We start from the raw sequence: 21,468 nt of genomic DNA, 5'->3' as shown, positions 1-21,468 counted from the left end.
AGGGGGACTTCAGGCTGGGCCCACGCTGAGGGGCACGCAGCAGTGGTGCAGCAAACCAGAGAGGACAGAAAGGCTCTTACCAGTATCTCCAGGAAGGGCACATAAAGGAAGGAAATGGGACCAGCAAATAAGTCAGTACTGCAGGGGACAGTGCAAGAGCTGATCTGCCCTGAGCTTGCTCAGGCAGGCAGCACATGGAAGAAGTGGTTCTCCTGAGCCCCACTCTGAGATTTCAGCTGCAGAAGGCCCCAGGAGGGTAGGGTGAATGGAAGCAGAGTGGACAGGAGAGGCTGGGTGCTGGGGATGGACACTGTTCCTCTCTCTACCTTGGCCTCCCCTCACCTCCAAAGGTTTGAAGTGCACCGAGGCAGAAGGGAGGCGGCAGTGCATGTTACTATCATTAAGATGTGTGTGGCAGCTTCTCTTGGCCTCCTCTCTTTAGTTACCTCCTGTCACCTCCTCCAAAAAGCCTTGGTTACCCTCCTCCCCCATCCACTTTCCTCTAAGCTTCTCACAGAGAATTAATTATATCCTCTCCTTTATTTTTAAGGAACAAAAAATGATATTAACTACCTACCACTCACTGAGTACTTTGTGCTGGAGACTTCACATATCTGATTACATATAATCATCATAAATTAGCATTTGAGGCAGGTATTATTATTCCAGCTTTGTCGATGAGCAAACTGCTGTTCAAGAGTTAAACGATATGCCCAATGTCACAAAGCTAGAAGTTGCAGACTTTCAGACCCAGAACTGCCTGATTCCAAAGCCCAGCTCTTACTCACAATTTCACACTCCACTTTATGAACCACTAAGGGCCCTCTACACCAACTTTCTTGATAAAGTGGAACTCACAGACTTTCATTCATTTGTTCATTTATTTAACACATGCTATAAAGTACCTATGTACTAGCATTTTGTTGGGGTTGCAAAAATGAATAAGACCAAGTCATGGCCCTGTCTTCACGGAGAACAGACTCATGAATAGATAGTTGCAAGGCAATATGTTGAAGCCTGGTAGAGGTGTGCATGAAGCTCTGAGGGAGCGTGAGTCACTGCATCCAACCTGGTGGGGAGCACATGATCCACTTCATCTCTGTCTCCTCTAAAAGGCAACCAAGGCCTCTCAGAAATGATTGCCAACAGTCCCAAGTTTATTCTTACCTCAGAGAAAGGGGCAATGATGCTACATTAGTTATTACTATCACTGTTAATACCTTTAATATTTATATTCCAAATCACTTCCTTGCACATTATCCTTGCTGAATCATCTACATCTCTGTGAAGTAGATGAGGTACATATTATTCCCATTTCCCAAACAGATAAAACCAAGGTCTATAGAAATAACTCCCTTTCGTAATGTGACAAAAGGGTAAGAACGTTAGCTAAAGTGGACCCTCTACATCTTTGCCACATTTATCCTAGAAACTTGGAACCAGAAGCTTACCTGGGATGGAGGTGACAGCAAGCATGGGGAGTTGACCCCGGAGCACATTTTTCAAAGGGTTTTATCTCCGATGGCTGTTTAATGCATTGGCCCAACAGTTATTAGAAGCATATTTTTAAAATGTTAGAAGAAGCTGTATGAAGACCTTGAGATATGTTTCAAGGGCAGAGAGTGATGCCTTTTTACTATGACTGCTTCACATGCACTGAAAGCAGGCTGTGTCCATACCCACACCTTGCTGCATCTGAGAACAAGTTGGCCCCTGCCCAGGCTAGACACCCCGTCAGGGTTGCATGCTGCCAGTGTTCACAGAAAATGGAGTGAACAGCCTTGGAACTTTCAGATACCTTCACATGGAAGGCTTTTTAAAGTGGTACCTCCTTTGAAACTCAGAGGCTTATAAAGAAAACTTCGTCAGCAGCTGTTTCACAGAGTTTTATTGACTTTACAAACTTTCCCGCCCCTTCCTTTTAAGAGCGACTATGAGAAAGTTGACGTACTGAGTCTTGTCTCAGGTTACAGGAGCAAGCCTCCACATGGGAAGCCTTGCAGTTGTCTGGACTGCTGTGACTTATGACTCTTCTGTAGTCATATGTCACATAGGAGCTCTGCCAGAAAAAGAGCTCTGGCTGGCATCAGGCCAGTGCCCCTCTGGGACAAAGCTTCCAGAGGAAGGAGCAGGCAGCAATCTTTGCTGATCTGCAAACTCCACTGGTGATACCCAGGTGAACAGAGCTTGGAGTGGATCTCCAGCAAACTGCAGGAGACCTACAGAAGAGGAGCCTGAGTGTTAGAAGAAAAATAAACAGAAAGCAAAGACAACAACAACATCAACAAAAAAGACCCCCACCAACAAATACCCCATCCAAAGGTCATCAGCCTCAAAGATCAAAGGTAGATAAATCCATGAAGATGAGGAAAAACCAGGGCAAAAAGCTGAAAATTCCAAATGCCAAAATGCCTCTTCTCCTCCAAATGGTCTCAACACCTCTCCAGCTAGGGCACAAAACTGGATGAAGAAAGAGATTGACGAATTGACAGAAATAGGCTTCAGAAGGTGGGTAATAACAAACACCTCTGAGCTAAAGGTGCATGTTCTAACCCAAAGGAAAGAAGCTAAGAACTTTGATAAAATGTTCCAGGACCTGCTAACTAGAATAACCGGTTTAGAGAGGAATATAAATGACCTGACGGAGCTGGAAAACACAGCATGAGAACTTCAAAAACCACATGATTATCTAATCGATGCAGAAAAGGCCTTCAATAAAATTCAACATCCTTTTATGTTAAAAACACTCATTAAACTAGGTATTGATGGAACATATCTCAAAATAAGAGCTATTTATGACAAACCCATAGCCAATATCATACCGAATGGGCAAAACCTGGAAGCATTCCCTTTGAAAACTGACACAAGACAAGGATGGTCTCTCTCACCACTCCTATTCAACGTAGTATTAGAAGTTCTGGCCAGGGCAATCAGACAAGAGAAAGAAATAAAGTATATTCAGATAAGAAGACAGGAAGTCAAATTGTCTCTGTTTGCAGATGACATGATTCTATATTTAGAACACTTCAGTGTGTCAGACCAAAAGCTCCTTGAGCTGATAAGCAACTTTAGCAAAGTCTCAGGATCCAAAATCAATGTGCAAAAATCACAAGCATTCATATACACCAAAAAAAAAAAGACCCAAAACTATAAAATATAAAAATGTAAAACCCAAAACTATAAAAACCCTAGAAGAAAACCTAGGCAATACCATTCAGGACATAGGCATGGGCAAAGACTTTATGACTAAAACACCAAAAGCAATTGCAACAAAAGTCAGAATTGACAAATGGGATCTAATTAAACTAAAGAGCTTCTGGACAGCAAAAGAAACTGGCATCAGAGTGAATAGGCAACCTACAGAATGGGAGGAAATTTTTGCAATTTATCCATCTGACCAAGGTTTAATATCCAGAATCTACAAGGAACTTAAACAAAATTACAAGAGAAAAACTACCAACCCCATTAAAAAGTGGGCAAAGGATATGAACAGACACTTCTCAAAAGAAGACATTTATGCGGCCAACAAACATATAAGAAAAAACTAAACATCACTGATCATTACAGAAATGCAAATCATCTCTATAAGATATCATCTCATGCCAGTCAGAATGGCAACTATTAAAATGTCAGGAAACAATAGATGATGGAGAGGCTATGGAGAAACAGGAACACTTTTACACTGTTGGTGGGATTGTAAATTAGTTCAACCGTTGTGGAAGACAGTGTGGCAATTCCTCAAGGATCTAGAACCAGAAATATCATTTGACCCAGCAATCCCATTACTGGTATATACCCAAAGGTATATAAATCATTCTACTATAAAGACACATGAACACATATGTTTATGGTAGCACCATTTACAATAGCAAAGGCATGGAGCCAACCCAAATGCTCATCAGTGATAGACTGGATAAAGAAAATGTGGTAGATATATATGATGGAATACTGTGCAGCCATAAAAAAATGAGATCATATCCTTTGCAGAGACATGGATGAAGCTGGAAGCCATCATCCTTAGCAAACTAACACAGGAACAGTAAACCAAACACCGCATGTTCTCCATCATAAGTGGGAGTTGAACAATGAGAACACATGGACACAGGGAGGGGAACGACATACACCAAGGCCTATTGGGTGGTGGGAGGCAAGGGGAGGGAGAGCATTAGGAGAAATACCTAATGCATCAGGGCTTGAAGCCTAGATGATGGGTTGATAGGTGCAGCAAACAACCATGGCACATGTATACCTATGTAACAAACCTGCACACTCTACACATGTATCCCAGAGGTTTAAAAAAAAAAAAAAATCCCTTTAGTTATTTTGTCCAGGGCTGCCTGCAAATAAGAGCCTTCATACACCAGGTTGTAGACTATTTCAGAGCTTTACTGGATGCAACAAAACCCATCTGTGACATGTACTAGTTGTTTCCGGTATATACCCACGAGGGCTTCTGGGAAGAAAGATTCATTCTTTGTTCCACCTGTTATAGGAATTCCTGTCCCTTGGATTTTATTTGATTCTATTTTACATTCAGTCATTTTGTGTTAAGTTGTTTCCTCATCCTTGACTTTTAAAATCACTCACTGTGAAAGTTGTGCTGCCTCTTCTGAAGTTTCCCCTTAGCCTCACATCATTAAACTTCCCTTCTCTGGAGGAGCTGGGCTGGCCAGAATGAGGATCCCAAGCTCCTCTGAAGGCCTCTCCTGCCTGCTGCCTCCTAGGTGTGGTCACAGGCCCTTAGGGCTCTTCCCTGCCAAGCTCCCGCCTTTCCCTTGCATGACATTCATCTCTAACTCCTATTTACCCTGCCCTCCCCAGCCTACTCCACACAACAAACCGTCACTCTGCATCAAGGTGGATCAGGGTGTCTCCACCACGTGGCCAGAGCCGGACCCAAAGTCAGGATTCTGAGTCCGCAGTTCCCATGCTTTCCATTAGGCCAGGCTGGGAGTGATCCCAAGTGTGGGAAAGATCTGCACTGTCCAATACAGTATGTGACTCTTTATATTTAAATTAATTAAAATTAAAGGAAATACAAAATTCAATTTCTCAGTTGTACTGGCCACATTTCAAGTGCTCAATAGCCACAGTGTGGTATAGTGAGGGCAGGCTGCCATAAACTAGTTATAGGAATGGCTCACCTAGAGCCTACAGAGAACTGGAACTTTCTATATCTTTCCACTGCTGGTTCCACAGGATCTAAAATAGGACCAAGCACACAGAAGACACTTAATACTTTTTTGTTGAAGAAATGAATGAATCCATCCATCCACTTATTTATTGAATACTTATCCTGTATCAGTTACTGTGTGAGGCAAAAGGAACATGCAGTTCATTGAGACAGAGTCCCTGACCTCAAAAAACTTACTGTCTTGCAGGGAAAAGAGTCAGGAAGGGACTCTGAAGTGCAATTGCCAAATTGCTTATAACCTTTAACCTAAAAAGATTTAAAACTGCAATACGCACAGCCTTTTAAAAACTTTTTAAAACCCCATCTTTGAATTCACAGAATTTTAACATTCTCCTTTGACACAATGACCCAAGTAAAGGCAGCAGAGTCAGAGAAGTCAAGTGATTTCTCTAGTATCACACAGCCAGGGGAAGAACTGAATGTAGAACCTTTGTTGTCCAGTTCCCTTCCCACTCCCCCATGCTGGCTGTGTGAGCACAGCACCTCCATGTACTGGCTGAATCCCATGGAAGGAAAATTGAATCTTATCTCCCAACCAGAACAAGAACTTCTATGTATGTCACACATGGAAGGTTGAAGGCAGTCCAGCCCATGGCATCAGAGCCCAATCTTTGAGATTTAGGCTGGTTTAGGGTTGGTTCTGGGCAGTAATGAGCAGCGTATCCTCCACTCCCCTCTTAGGAATTTATGATGTGTTTCTGGATCTGTAACATTGCACCTGATCACAGAAATATTTCTGTAAGGAAGGCCATTCTCAGGTCTGTGTCTGCGGAGACTTCCCAATGCTGTGTTTCTAAGATCCCCATATATCCATCTCAGGAGTGTGCTCAGGGGCCCTCATAAAGCTGGGGTTCAGTGCAGAGAACAGCAGCCTCAGTAATCCCACTTCCTGTCTCCAACCAGAATCCACATCACCCTAACCCATAAAAATCCCAAACAAATAAAGTCAAGAAGGAATATGCCCAAGAAGGAGGAAATGCCTTCTGGTCCCCTAATAGCTCATCAGCTTAAATTGTACAATCTCAGAGCTAATTGCCCACAGCCCTACCCTCTATGCTGCCATGGTTGATTGATGGAGGAAGCCAGTTATAGCATAAACAGTCAGTTCAGAGCATGACGTAATGATGTATGGAACAGAAAACATTTACTGTTATACAGTGTCTGCTAATCCTTCCTTCCAGTAACGATGCTGGTAAAAGGAAACATGGCTGTGTGTGTGCCGTGGGCCAAGTGCATGAACTCAGAGGTGCAGGCATACCTGTCTGCAGATGGGCTGACTGATCTGAGGCAAATACAGAGGAATGCTCAACAGTAGCTGAAATCTAAGATACCTGACTCTGTAGGTAAAAAAGTCACATCCCTAATAAAAAAAAACCCAATTCAGTCAACAACTTTTACAATCTTTCAAGTCTTGAAGCTGTTGATTAGCTCAGAGGAAAGACTCAGAACTTTGGAAATATTTAGGCCTGGGTTCTACTCCTGGTTTTCCCACCAGCTTGCTGTGTGACCTTGGGCAAGTTACTTACCCCTCTAACCTCAGTTTCCTAGTCCACAAAGTAGGGATAATAATCATCATGCCTTCCTGCCAAAGTCAGAGGATGAGAGTGTAAAGTATCTGTCTCAGTGCCTGACCCAACCTAGTGGGTGTCCAATAAAAGGTCATCATTGTTATTATGGATGATGATAATATTATTTGCAATAACCTTGCATTAGCTTCTTCAAAGCATCTGCCTCCCCACCACCCTGAGTTTATTATCTAGTGGTTACAACTCAAGAAATCAAATAGGAGACACATTACATGTGCTAAACTGTGTGACACTGACTCTGAGAGAAGGGGGAGAGCTGTGTGGAACGGTGGAGGCAGGGAGGCCTCCTGGAGGTTGCAGGTGGTTGACTGTGGATTGGAAGCAGGGGAGGAGGAAGCAGTCAGAGAATGGGGAACAGGGGTGCTGGTGTGAGTCAAAGCACAACAGCCAGAATGCGTGTGGGGAGAACACATAGGGCCGCAAAGGCCGGCATGGTGGCTGAGCCCATGGACAAGCAGTTATGTTGTGATGTGGTGATGTCACTTCAGCCCCTGGCTTGCAGCCCCTTCTGCCAGACTAGCTCTGGACCATCCTTCAAGGCTCCTCTCCAGCATCTGCTCATGAGTTCTGTTATGCCACCCTGTCCCGTGAACACAATACTAATAGTAATAAGGAGAACTGCTGGTGTTCACTGAGCACTTCCTATGTGCCAATATCTGTGCTAAGCATGTTACCTGCATTATTTCATTTAATCCCACAACACATGAAATGGGCAGCACTTCATTTAATAAGTGAGAGAAGCAGCTTGCCCAAGGCAGAGGCCCAGGATTGCTATGGTATGTTAACCCACATGTCTCCTCTAGTAGACGCTTGAGGGTAGTGACCAGGACCTGTTCTGTTCAACAATCCCCGGTGTCTAACATGGCAGACCTGGCCTAAAGTAGGAGCTCATGGATGTTTGTTGAATGAACGAGAAGAGATTGTCAGGTACACAGTAGGACTCTGGGTCTAGGGGCACTAGGCAGATCACAAAGCAGTACTGGGAGACTGAACCCTGGAGAAACTCAGACATAAGGAATGGGCACTGGGAAGCCCGGACATCTGAACAGCAGGAGGCTGGAACAGAAGCACCATCTAAGGGGCTTGCTGCCTTTGCGCCCTGCCATTTGATGGTGGGAGCTATTGAAATATCCTCTCTCCGATGCCGGTAAATTTCATCCTGGTAACTTGGGCAGGGCCAAGCCCATGGGTAGAGTTCAGTAGCTGAACCAGTAATGATCATTCTAAAAGCTGATGAAATAGGTAAAGTCAGGAGTGATAGTTAAAAGATTTAAAATGATTCAGCATAAGCACTAACCAGTCAAAATGGTCACAGGTCTTTAGTGCTAGGGAACGGTCTCGAGGCCTCCTACTATTCCAGACATTAACCCATTGGTTGTTAGATCTTGAGGAGATCCAAAGTTTCCCTGGGAGAATCCAGAGCAGGTGGGGACTACACCTGACTTGGAGAGGTCAGAGCAGTGGCACTGTAACAGATGAGACATTTAAAACTAATAACAATAGGCAGGTCCCTACCAGCATGTCCTCGCTGAATTCCACAAGCGTATGAGGTTAAAATATCACTGTGAGAGTCAGCCATTTTTCAAAAGCCGCCTATCCTATATTGAGAGTTTTGTTAAAACTAGATAATATAATCTGTAACTCTATTTACTAGACACACAGAAACTGTAACTTCTCAACTCCTCTGACTTGTACATGTTGTATAGTCCCTACTCTTACCTTCGGACCCCTCATATACCCTATGACTTTTTTACATACACAGAACAAGCACCTGAGTGCCGATTACCAAAGTTCATTTCTTTTGTAGAGAAATGTAAGTTCTCACACTTCCCCCTTAAGCTCTAGTGAACTGTCTTGTGCTTGTCCTATGTTGGAGGCCGTGGTGCAACTACAGTGTGCCTGCATTTCTGCTTTGCAGACTTGTAAATCTGAGGTTGCCTTATTATTAGCTTCAGGATGAAAAGTAGCTTCAAGAAGTATTATTTTGTAATCCCTGAAATTACCAGTTGCTAAACAGTCATCCCTTTTCTTCAAATAAAAAAGAAGTTGGTGGCAGTCAGCCAAGAAAAACATTTCTCCTTGTAGAGAGAAGTGGACTGTTGTTAAAAGCCACGGTGATCATTAACAAAGATGATGTCATAATTAGATACCTGGGCCTCCCTAGGATGCTCTGGGCCAAGGAAAGGTGATCATAGTCTTTACCGAGGCAGTGAACAGTCACCTGCCTAAAGGCATTTGGTGAAAGTGCCCAGTCTCCGGCACTCTTCTATCGTAAGTTGTCCTTATTACTTTGTAAAAACACAAAAGAAGTCCAGTATTCAAAGTTTTAAAGATCCAAAATTACAAAACAAAGAGGAAATTGGGAGTAGCCAAGGAGTCTTTTATTCACTCTTTTTTTCTCTGTCTCTCTTTGTTTTTTTTTTTTTTTTTTGAGACAGAGTTTCACTCTTTTTTTTTTTTTTTTTTTTTTTTTTTGAGACGGAGTCTCGCTCTGCCGCCCAGGCTGGAGTGCAGTGGCCGGATCTCAGCTCACTGCAAGCTCCGCCTCCCGGGTTCACGCCATTCTCCTGCCTCAGCCTCCGGAGTAGCTGGGACTACAGGCGCCCGCCACCGCGCCCGGCTAGTTTTTTGTATTTTTTTAGTAGAGACGGGGTTTCACCGTGTTAGCCAGGATGGTCTCGATCTCCTGACCTCGTGATCCGCCCGTCTCGGCCTCCCAAAGTGCTGGGATTACAGGCTTGAGCCACCGCGCCCGGCCTTGACAGAGTTTCACTTTTGTTGCCCAGGCTGGAGTGCAATGGCATGATCTCAGCTCACTACAACTTCCGCCTCCCAGGTTCATGCAATTCTCCTGCCTCAGCCTTCTGAGTAGCTGGGATTACAGGCAAGTACCATCATGCCTGACTAATTTTGTGTTTTTAGTACAGATGGGGTTTCTCCATGTTGGTCAGGCTGGTCTTGAACTCCCAACCTCAGGTGATCTACCTGCCTCAGCCTCTCAAAGTGCTGGGATTACAGGTGTGAGCCACTGCGCCCGGCCACTCTCTTTCTTTTTTTATCCATTCCTTTTGCACAACTCCCCTGACACCCCATCACATTTTCTGAGGTCCGTCTCACCAAAGTCCTGGGAGGATGTGCACTATAGTGGCAAGAATACAAATGGTTTTATCACATACCTCTAGTCAAAGAAAATCATCAGGAAAAAAATTATCACACCAAATATACTTATTGATTATAAAATGCCTCCTGGTTTAAGAAGCAATAGAGTATGAAGTAATAGCCATGGAACTTCAGGAACATTATGTAACCTCTCTTGTTTAGCCTTCTCAACTGTAAAGGGAAGGTTGTAAAATCTTCCTCACAATGTGGTTGTAAGGAAAGTTAGAATAAGATTAGATATTCATTAAAGTCTTCTTTAGAGCTGATGATAGCAACACCTCTAAGGTGAGGATAATCAATATATGGGTTTGAATCTCCCTATGGTTAGTAATTCCCTATCAAAGGGCTTGTAATAATTTTGGATGAAATCATTTTGAGGTGGTGGAGGAATGAAGGGAGCTCTGATGCTCCCTACCTTTGTGGGTTTCCTCTCCCCACCTTTGTGGGTTTCCTCTCCCCAAGGAAATCTGGGGGAAGCTGCCTGTCAACAGCATAATTGAGGTCTCATTTATCACCCGCACAGTTTTCTACACTTTTAGGAGGAAACGTGCATTATTTGGGACTCAGTATAGATAAAAGACTTAACCAGAGTTGCCCCAGCTATGATCAGCCTTGAATTCAACAGGGGTCACATTAGCAGGCCTGCGCAATCCCCCCATGGGGATTCTGGCCCCTTCCTTCTTGATGTCTGCCGCCCATGGAGCCACTCAGGGGATCACTCTTGTCAGTGTTGCTAGCGCCTCCCATGAGAAAGCTGAGTGTGTCCAGGAGCTCCAGTGCCAGAGCAGCCCTCACTCCAGCAGGGCCACCCTGAGTTCTACACAGAAAAAGCATCTGTTTTTCACCATGTTTTGCACCTTCTCATCTTGGGATAAATGTGGGGCAGCTTATGTCCCTTTCTCACAGTGTCTTTTATGAGAACAGTTCCTGCAACTTCTTCCAGCAAACATTGTCTCTCCAGGGCTTGACTGTGACCAGGTCAGAGACTCCATGACATCTTATTCCCCATCTCTCTCCCCAGCATTCAAACTAGAAAATGCTGGTCTGTGAAAGACACTGCCAAGAGAATGAAAACACAAGCCACAGACTAGGAAAAATATTTACATAATACATGTCCAGTAAAAGGCTTATATTCAAAACATGCAAAGAACTATTAAAAAAATTTTTTTTGAAATAAATTTATATACCATACAATTCACCCATTTAAGGTTGTATAATTCAACAGTTTGGGATATATTACCTTAGTAGTTTTGTAAGCTGTAGTAAAATATATGTAACATAAAATTAGCCATTTTGACAATTTGAATTGTACAATTAAGTGGCACTAAGTACTTTCACAATGTTGTAAAACCATCACCATTATCCATTTTTAAAACTTTTTCTCACTCCAAACAGAAACTCTGTAACCAATCATCAATAGCCATCACTTCCCTTACTTCAAGTCCATGGTAACTTCAAAGCTACTTTCTGTCTTTATGAATTTTCCTGTTCCAGACATTTCATATAAGTAGAATCACACAATATTTGCCCTTTTGTGTCTGGCTTATTTTACTTAGCATAGTGTTTTCAAGGTTTATCCATGAGGCAGCACAGAGCAGAACTTCATTCCTTTTTATAGCTGAATAAATTTTCGTTGCATGTATATATATTTTGTTCATCCATTCATATGTTGATGAACACCTGGGTTATTTCCACTTTTTGGCTATAGTAAATAATGCTGCAATGAACATTGACATATAATTATTTGTTCAAGTCCATGCTTTCAATTCCTTTGGGTATATGCCTAGGAGCAGAATTGCTGGGTCATATGGTAATTCTATGTTTAGCTTTTTGAGGACCACTACAATTTCCATACAGGCTGCAATATTTTACATTCTCACCAGCAATGTACCAGCCAGAGTTTTCATTTCTCCACATGTTCACCAACACTTGTTTCCTGGTGTGTGTGTGTGTATGTGTGTGTACGTGTGTATTTTAATTTCAGCCATTCTAGTGGGTGTAAAGTGGTACAGTGTATCATATTGTGGCTTTGATGTGCATTTCCCTACTGACTTTACCAAAGAAGATATACAGATAGAAAATAAATGTATGAAATACCTAGGAATACAGCTAACCAAGGAAAAGTAAGATCTCTACCAGGAGAACTACAAAACCCTGCTGAAAGGAATCAGAGACAACACAAATAAATGGAAAAACATTCCATGCTAATGGATTGGAAGAATCAGTATTGTAAAAATGGCCACACTGCCCAAAGCAATGTACAAGTTCAATGCTATTCTTATTAAGCTGCCAATGTCATTCTTCACAGAACTAGAAAAGTTATTCTAAAATTCATGTGGAAGCAAAAAAGAGTCCAACTAGCCAAGCAATCCTAAGCTAAAACAGCAAAGTTGGAAGCATCATACTGCCTGACTTCAAACAATACTATAAAGCTGCAGTAACCAAAACAGCATGGTACTGGTACAAAAACAGACTTGGAGACCAATGGAACAGAATAGAAAACTCAGAAATAAAGCCATACACGTATAACCATCTGATCATCAACAAGGCTGACAAAGACAAGTAATGGGGAAAGGGATCCCTATTCAATAAATGGTGCTGGTCTAACTGGCTAGCCATATGCAGAAGATTAAAACTGGACCTCTTCCTTTTACCATATATAAAAATTAACTTAGTGCATCAAAGATTTAAATATAAAACATCAAACTGTAAAAAAAATCCTAGAAGACAACGTAAGAAATACTCTTTTCAACTTCAACCTTGGTGAAGAACGTTTGACTAAGTCCTCAACTGCAGCAAAAACATACAAGAAGACATACAAGTGTCCAACAAACATGAAAAAATGCTCAACATCACTGATCATCAGAGAAATGTGAATTAAAACCACAATGAGATACCATCTCACACCAGTCAGCACGGCTATTATCAAAAAGTCAATAAACAACAGATACTGGAGAGGCTGATGAGAAAAGAGAATGCTTATACACTGTAAATGTAAATGTAGTGTAAATTAGTCCAGCCACTATGGAAAGCAGTCCGGAGATTTCTCAAACTTAAAACAGAGCTACCATTGGACCCAGCAATCCCATTACTGAGTATATTCCCAAAGGAAAATAAATCATTCTACCAAAAAGACACATGCACTTGTATGTTCATCTCTGTGCTATTCACAATAGCAAAAACATGGGATCAACTCAGGTGCCCCTCAATGATAGAGTGGATGAAGAAAATGTGGTACATATATACCATGGAATACTATGCAGCCTTAAAAAAGAGTGAAGTCCTGTTTTGCAGCAACATGAATGCAGTTGGAGGCCATAATTCTTAGTGAATTAATGCAGGAATAGAAAACCAAATGCCACATGTTCTCATTTACAAGTGGGAGCTAAATATTGAGCACACATGGACTTAAACATGGGAAGAATAGACAGTGCAGATTACTAGATGGGGAAGAAAGGAGGATACTGGAGGTTGAAAACCTACATATCAGGTACTATACACACTACCTGGGTGATAGGATCTCTACCCTAAACCTCAGCATCATGCAATATTCCTGTGTAACAAACCTGTACATGTACCCCTGTATCTAAAATAAAGACTGAAATTTAAGGGAAAAAAAGAAAAGATACTCAGCATTATATGTCAATAGAGGATTGCCAATTAAAGCAATAATGACATATCACTGTACACCTATTAGAACAACTAAAATCCAAAAAACTGACAATATCAGTTGCTGGAGAGGATGTAGAGCAACAGAAACTCTCATTCACTTCTAGCAGGAATGCAAAATGGTACAGCCAGTTTAGAAAAGTTTGGCAGTTTCTTACAAAGCTAAGCATAGTTTTACCATATGATCCAGCAGTTGCACTCCAACATATTTATCAAACTGATTTAAAAACGTATGTTCACATAAAAACCTGCACAGGAATATTTACAGCAACTTTATTTATAATCACCAAAAGCTGGAAGCAACCAAGCTTTCTTCAATAAGTGGAGAAACAAACTATGGTACAAATGTACAGTGGAATGTTATTCAATGATAATAAATGAGTTATCAGGAGATGAAAATACATGGATGAACTCTAGGTGCATATTTTTAAGTAAAAGAAGCCAGTCTGAAAAAGTTACATACTTTATGGTTCCAATTGTATGACATTCTGGAAAAGATGAAACTGTAGAGTCAGTAAAGAAGGTCAGTGGTCACCAGAGGTTTGGGGGAGGAAAGAGAGATGAACAAGTAAAGCCCATGGAATTTTTAAAGCAGTGAAACTATTTTGTATGATACTGTAGTGGTGGATGCATGACATGCATTTGTCCAAACCCATAGAACTTTACAGCATAAAGAATGAACCTTAATGTGTCCAGATTTTTTAAAAATTATTTAATAGGTTGGGGGATTCCAGAAAGGATGCAGACTATGATAGGAGAATCTAATTGTATTACAGATGTATGTAACAATCTCAGTGAAGAGAGTAGAGGGAAAAAGTTTTGACTTAAGTAACTTTGGAAATGAGTGGAGTCTGTTAGAATAAAGGCAAGGAGAACTGCACATAACCACTGTACTCTATAAAGTTGTTTCCCACAGTGGTTCAGGTTAACAATTTTGACACTGCTATACGGGTATACTGAAAATAAGCAATTAAGTACATAAATGGGAGATGGTCAAAGCCAAACTTTTTATTGTTGGAGTGGGAATTCACAGTTTAGCAAGGTGATGGGGTTAAAATGATCCATGTGGTAATGAATTCACATTGGAGACATTAGTATGAACTTATGTTCAGCTTAATACAGGTTCAGATGGTTAAATATAGAAAACTTCATAGATATGTGGTTATACTCCAGTTTTAATATACACATGTATATTTCCTTGCTCTGTTAACTGACAGGGACTAGAAATAAGCAAGGGACACAAGTAGTAAATAGTGCCCAAATCTTGCCTTCTAATAACCATGCTCCGAAAAAGGAATTGGGGATCCTTGGAGAAATGGTTTAGTCTAGGACCACGGCTGGCAATGTACAAGAGGAACCTGGAGCATCTTGTAGTGCCAGAAAGTAAGGAATTTCAGAACAAAAACAAAAAAAAACAACAAACCCACTACTGTTACATTATGAGTAGTATGTCAAAGAAATGCAAGAGCCAACCGAAAACACTCCCAATGGCCAAGACTAGGAGTAACTTTAGAGTGGAGAAACCTGACAAGCATGACTTTTGGCCACTCATCGAGGTCCATATCAACAGTGATAATCACATTTATTATATGTACCCATGGTCTGATGTGATGAAAATGGCACTCTACTTCTGTGATCTTCCTTCCAAAAACCCATGACCACAATCCAACCATGAGAAAAACATCAGACAAGTTCCAGTAGAGGAGTATGTGCAAAATACCTAACCAGGGCTTCTCCAAACTGTCAAGGTTGTCAAAAACAAGGGACATCTGGGAAACTGTCAAAGCCAAGAGGAGCCTAAAGAGACATGATGACTAAACTTAATATAGGATCCTGGATGGGGTCCCGGAATTACATATATGTATATATGTATATGTGTGTATATATATACACACACACACACACATATTTTTACATATATATATACACACACACACATATATTTATATATATCTGTATATGTATTAGATAAAAACTTTAAAAAATCTGAATAAACTGAAGGCTTTAGTTAATAATAATGGATCATTACTGGTTCATTGACTCTAATGAAAGTATAATACTAATGTCAAATGTTAATAATCAGGGACACTGGTTGAGGGGGTATATGGGAACTCTGTACTGTCTTCTCAGGTTTTCTGTAAATACTGTTTGTATTAGTCCGTTTTTACACTGCTATAAAGATACTACCTGAGACTGGGTAATTTACAAACAAAAGAGGCTTAATTGACTCCAAGTTCCACATGGCTGAGGAGGCCTCATGAAACTTACAATCATGGTAGAAAGTGAAGGGGAAGCAGGCACATCTTACATGGCGGCAGGAGAGAGAGAAAAGGGGGAAGCACCAGACACTTATCAAACAACCAGATCTCATTAGAACTCACTCACTACCACAAGAATAGCATGGGGAAAACAGCCCCTGTGATCCAATCACCTCCCATCAGGTCCCTCCCTCAACACATGGGGACTATGAATTTGGATTACAATTCAAAATGAGATTTGGGTGGGGACACAGAGACAAACCATATCACTGTTCTAAAAAATAAAATAAAACATATGTATATAAAAACAAAACAACAACAACAAAAAAAAAAACAGAAAAACCCTGATGATACAGTTTTCGCATTTTTTCCAATGAGGAAGCTGAAGTTCAGAAGTGTCAAAGTAACTGGCACAAGATGACCCTCCTACTTAAACAGCAGAGGTGGGATTTGAGTTGAGGGATCTTTCTACTGAGTCACACTGACTTTTACCTGTCTGTAGGTGGGACCCCTTCTGTTTCTTTGTTTCCTGTGTATGCACTTATGTGTGGGTGTTTTTTTCTTGTTCTTGCCAGGGGATGGCCTTTACCCTTGAAGAAAGACTGCAGCTTGGAATCCACGGCTTAATCCCACCCTGCTTTCTGAGTCAGGATGTCCAGCTCCTCCGAATCATGAGATATTATGAGCGGCAGCAGAGTGACCTGGACAAGTCAGTACCTAGCGTCTGTTCTCTCTGCTTGGTCCTTGGGCTGAGCTGTCTGTTTCCTATGCTTCACAGAGGGTTTTCTGGAAACTCTCCAGCTAAAAAAGGCTGAGAGCCCAAAGAGATCCCAGACTCAGCCCTACCTTCTAAAGGATTCATAGTCTCCCTGAGAGACAAGGCTTGTTATGACTGAGCCACAGCCAACATGTCCTGGAGGAACTGGAAAGGGAAACTGCATTCCAACCAGTGGAATCTGAAGGGCCTCTGGGAAGTGGTAGAAGCTGAGTCAGCATAAGAAGCACTGATAAGACTTCAGCAGACAGCAGTGGGGTTCAGGGAGAATGTTTCACTGAGAGGGACGAAATGGAGCAAAGACGTAGAGACAGGCATGTTAAGGAAGTGGTACATAGCTTGGGTTCCTGGAATTAGGAGGACGTGGTGGGGGAGAGGGAAATGGACAGGGGACGCCTTAGGATAGACCTAGATGTCATTTGTTGGAGGCTATGGGCAACAGTTAATAACCCTGTCTCCTCTCTGAGTTCTCCTCCAATAGAGATCCAGACATAAAGAGCCAATGGGGAATCATGGGGTCAACTTTATCAGCTTTACTAAACAAGGGAGTCACTTCCCAGGTCGCATGGCTATAAATGGGCACAGCTGGAATTTGAACACAGAGACCTGGCTCCAGAGTCTATGCTTTTCATTTCTCTGGTATGCCACAGCTAAGATGCAGCAGAGACCAGTGGCTACAAGACTAGACTCTAGTACTAGACCGAGTTCAAATCCATATTCTACCCCTTAATAGCAAAAGTTACTTAGCAAAAGTTACTTAGCCTCTATGGGTCTTTTCCCATTAGTACAATGAGTACCATAGGGAAAACTCATAGGGTTGTTACGAGGATTAAATGCCTTAGTATTTGTGTTGTGCTTAGAACAGTGCCTGGCACATAGTAGGCAGTATGTCAGTGTTTGTCAAGTAAATATGTCACCTTGTTATTGGCTCTAGCAGAAGTGTAGGAAGAAGATAAGGAATCCCCCTCTTAGAACAAACAAACTCTAGAACTTGGCCAGTTCAATCTATAGAACAAACTGGCCAAGACTTTGGGTCCTTGAGGGTGTGGCTGTCCCCCTAGGGGCAGAGCTCAGCAGCATGCCAGGGTCACCCTGCACTCATATTCCTCTGTTTCCCTCATACCATCCATTGCTTCTGAGTGGTGATGAGCACAGAAGCCTCTGTTCATACCTCCACCCCTACTCCCAAAGCTCTAAACTCAAAGGGTGTTAGTCACATTAACTCCAAGGCCATACTGTAGTCAGGCCAAATATCCTCTCCCTCTTTTTTATCTAACTCTAATTGGGTCTAGCTAAGTCACTCTGAAGAGCAAGCCAGAAATGACACAATGAATTCAACTAACAGGATGAGACACGCCCTAAATTTGAATAATCTGAACCTTCTCCTTTTGTTATATTTATAAAGAAAAAATCAAGTCCAAAGTGAAATCCGCTTCCTACAGATATTAAGCTCTAAACGTTAAATTAAAAAATCCTTCCCTCCCAGTTATTTCCAGCTAGATGGGCCTCACTCATAGATCTGGGGAAACATTCCAGGCTCAGGGACAGAAGAGTGTGCCCATTCCTGGGAGTTCTAGAGGCTCATCCCTGATGCTGCTTGACCACCTTGACCCGCTTATTTCCAGGAGTCCCTCATTTTACAGGGTGCTTGGGGACATGCTAAGAAAACTCCTCATGTTCTTTCGAGTAAGGGCAGTGGTGTGCTGGTAAATCTTTAATAACTGGTTCTCTGTGTGGGGTGAGGAATGGGGTAGGAAATTACGGCATCCGCCAGATTCCATAGTGTAAATACTTGTATGATGGCTAGTTTCAGCTTACCAGTTTGACATAACTGAAGGTAGAACTGAGAAAAGATGTGCACAAATGGCTATTGGGTAAGAGAATCCCACACTGGCAATGGGCTGAGATCCTGGCTCTTCCTGAGTATCAGTCCTCTCTTGCTAGAAACACCTTCCAGAGCACAGTTTTTAGTTTTCCACCAAAGGACCAATTCCTTTGGTAGAGAGGAGAAGGCTGAGACCCAAGAGGTCACACAAGACTTTCCCAAGTTCACACAGCTAATAAATGGCAGCGCTGGGATTCAAACCCAGGATCCTGATGTCATGCCCAGTGATCATTTCACCAGACCACAGATGTTTTCCCCCTGTTAGAGCATTTCTCCCATCCCTCCTGATGCCAGAGCATCAAGTACCTTGGTACTCTCCCCAAGATTATTATCCAGAAAGGTTGTGATATTAGCAGTCACACTTAATTGTGAATTTCAACCCCTAGGTTTTCTCTCACAGAGGTTTTTGCATTCTTAGGAGTCTGAATGGAAGGCTCTTTTCCTGGCTTAGTGATTTCAGGTTTCAGGGATCAGGTAAAAGAGAGATTATTTTTACAAATCACAATTTGTAACAGGAACCAGCCCAGTGTGGTAGGAGAGGCCAGTCCATAGAGTGCTTACATGCCCAGGATTTTCCTTTACCCTACCCCACCCCCAGAATGTTACTATGCTATTGTTATTTCATTAATGTTCATAAGCATCTTGAACAATGGTTGAGAGCACAGATTCCAGAGTCAGACTGCTTAGATTCAAATTCCCACCCTGCCATGGACCTGGGGTGAGTCAGTTTCTCTCTACATTAGTCTCCTTGCCTCTAAAATAGCAAGAATTATAATCCCTACTTCACAAGCCATCGGAGGTTTTAAAGGAGTTATTGTAAAATATTTAGAACCGTACCTTCACCATGTATAATAATAAGCACCACAAGCAGGTCATCTTCACATTTCGTAGCTGTTGAAGCTCGTACTCAGGGCAGATGGCTTGCCCATGAAGGTGCCCTTGTAGCTGGGCAGGAGCGGGAGCTCTGGGTCTTTGCACCACACCACAGAGGCACCAGGGCCTGCTGCTACCCCATGTCAGCTTGCTTTTTCTCTCCCTTTCCAAGGTACATAATTCTCATGACACTCCAAGACCGGAACGAGAAGCTCTTCTACCGAGTGCTGACTTCAGATGTGGAGAAGTTCATGCCTATCGTGTACACACCTACCGTGGGGCTGGCCTGTCAGCACTATGGCCTCACCTTCCGCAGGCCCCGGTGAGCCCCCGTGGAGTGAGGGCTCCGGGAGGGGCTGCCTCATAGAGGGGAATAAATTCTTTCCACCGTTCATGCATGTATTGGGACCCTGGAGGCTAACTCCTGAATGGGTCAGTGGTCCAACAAAAAGACATTTGATTTGAAGCATTTGCTCAGGAAAATGACCCCGTAAGCAGATAAATGAGCGGAAAGAGTAGCTAGCAAGGGGATATCGAATCTTCTTCACTTCCAAATAATAAATGCCCAGCATGCTCAGAGTTGACCTGAGAGAGTTCAGGTTGTATTTCTCTCATTATCAACCTGTCACTTCTCTCGCCCTCTCTGGTCATCTCCAAAGTACCAACAGCTCTCCTGCCAATTCAGGCCAATGAATAATAGAACGTTGGATACCAAAGACTGAATTTTTTTGCTGTCTCGAAAAACCAGCATATCTTCCTTCAGGCTTGACTCAGATTCTACTTTAAATGTCATTTTATTAGACAAAATTTTGGCACTCCGTTTTCTTTCAAAGCCAAAGAATTTTGAGCAGTTTTCTAAAGCAATCAGTTTTTTTTTTTTCATAATGACTTCAGAATATATGTTTAAAAAAAAGAAAAAATGGTAGGGTCCTCAGGGGAAGTTGCCTTATAATCATAAATACATAGTTCTAGCACTAATGTTAAAAGAGCTACCTGGTTTATTATATGTAATGGAACATTGTTCTAGTCTGCGTTCAAATATGTAACATACTGTGCACAGATGTGTAATTTACATTTATGTAGAATTTATAAGTCAGTGTTTGTAAATCACACATTATATGGGGAACATGTAATCATGAATTCAAAACGGCTTTAATTTAGAAAAACAATCTTCTAGTTTTGTAGCCAGCATTTGGGTTAAATATTGCAAGATGGTTACAGTGTGTTCCCAATGCCAGTCCTGTTTCTTTCTGGGTCCCACTGTTACCATTGGCAAAGGACAGCACATCAAACCCCATCCTGATGGTGGTGCGTCTGGCTGTTGCAGCAGACACGTCCTCATCACTCAGAACAGCTAAGCTTTTGCAAACCTATAGAGGCCCACTATGCCAGGGCCCCATAGCAGTTCTGGTCTTCAACATGCTTCTTTCAACAGGAAAGAGACTCCTATTCTCTTATTCCCATTCCCGAAACCAATAGTGGCAGAGACATTAGGAGCTGATGGTACATTTCTGAAGGATGCAGGACTGTATGTACTTCCCTGTTCCTATGCAGAAATGATCCTTTCTGCACAGATCAGCTCATGGCATTTCATCTGAGGCATTTAGCAGCTCCCTAGGGCTTAAAGAATCAAGACCAACACTTTGATAGATCTAAGCCTGTCACAGCCCAGCTCCAAAATTCAATGTCCTAGCTACTCTGATCTGTTCTCCATGCCCAAGTACACCGATGTTCTTCTCCATGCCTATGCACATATGGTCCTGTCTGCCTCAAACTCCTGCATCTCCCCTTTCCTTGGTCTCCACTCATCATAATTCAGGTTATCCTTCAAGGCCCACCCCAAGGGTCAACTTCTCCATGGAGCCCTCTCCATCCCCTCAGGCTGAACTGATCACCCCTTTTTTGGCCTCCTCAAAATCCATTACACATACTTCTTCTATCCTACAGTTTTCTTTTTTGTTTTTCATGTTTTTAGTTATTGTTTGTATATAACTCTCTTCTACTAGAATACAAACTTCTTGAAAGGGCAAGAAACATGATGGATCAGTTGTGTATTCTAGACCAATACT

At 42.2% G+C, this 21,468-nt stretch overlaps 1 protein-coding gene across 3 annotated transcripts in view; it reads left to right on the top strand.

Annotated features, from left to right (window-relative positions):
- The window catches only part of ME3 (malic enzyme 3), a 224,489-nt gene that overhangs the window by 89,307 nt on the left and 113,714 nt on the right, over positions 1 to 21,468 (top strand). For all 3 annotated transcript variants that reach the window (XM_015115374.3, XM_028833894.2, XM_077964167.1), the window contains 2 exons: positions 16,442 to 16,575; positions 19,572 to 19,721. In XM_015115374.3, coding sequence (XP_014970860.1) covers positions 16,442 to 16,575; positions 19,572 to 19,721 — 284 coding nt within the window. The remainder of the gene's footprint in view (positions 1 to 16,441; positions 16,576 to 19,571; positions 19,722 to 21,468) is intronic.

Source organism: Macaca mulatta, chromosome 14 (genome assembly GCF_049350105.2).
Source record: "Macaca mulatta isolate MMU2019108-1 chromosome 14, T2T-MMU8v2.0, whole genome shotgun sequence".
Taxonomy (NCBI): Eukaryota; Metazoa; Chordata; class Mammalia; order Primates; family Cercopithecidae; genus Macaca; species Macaca mulatta.
This window is presented reverse-complemented; position numbering and strand designations above follow the sequence as displayed.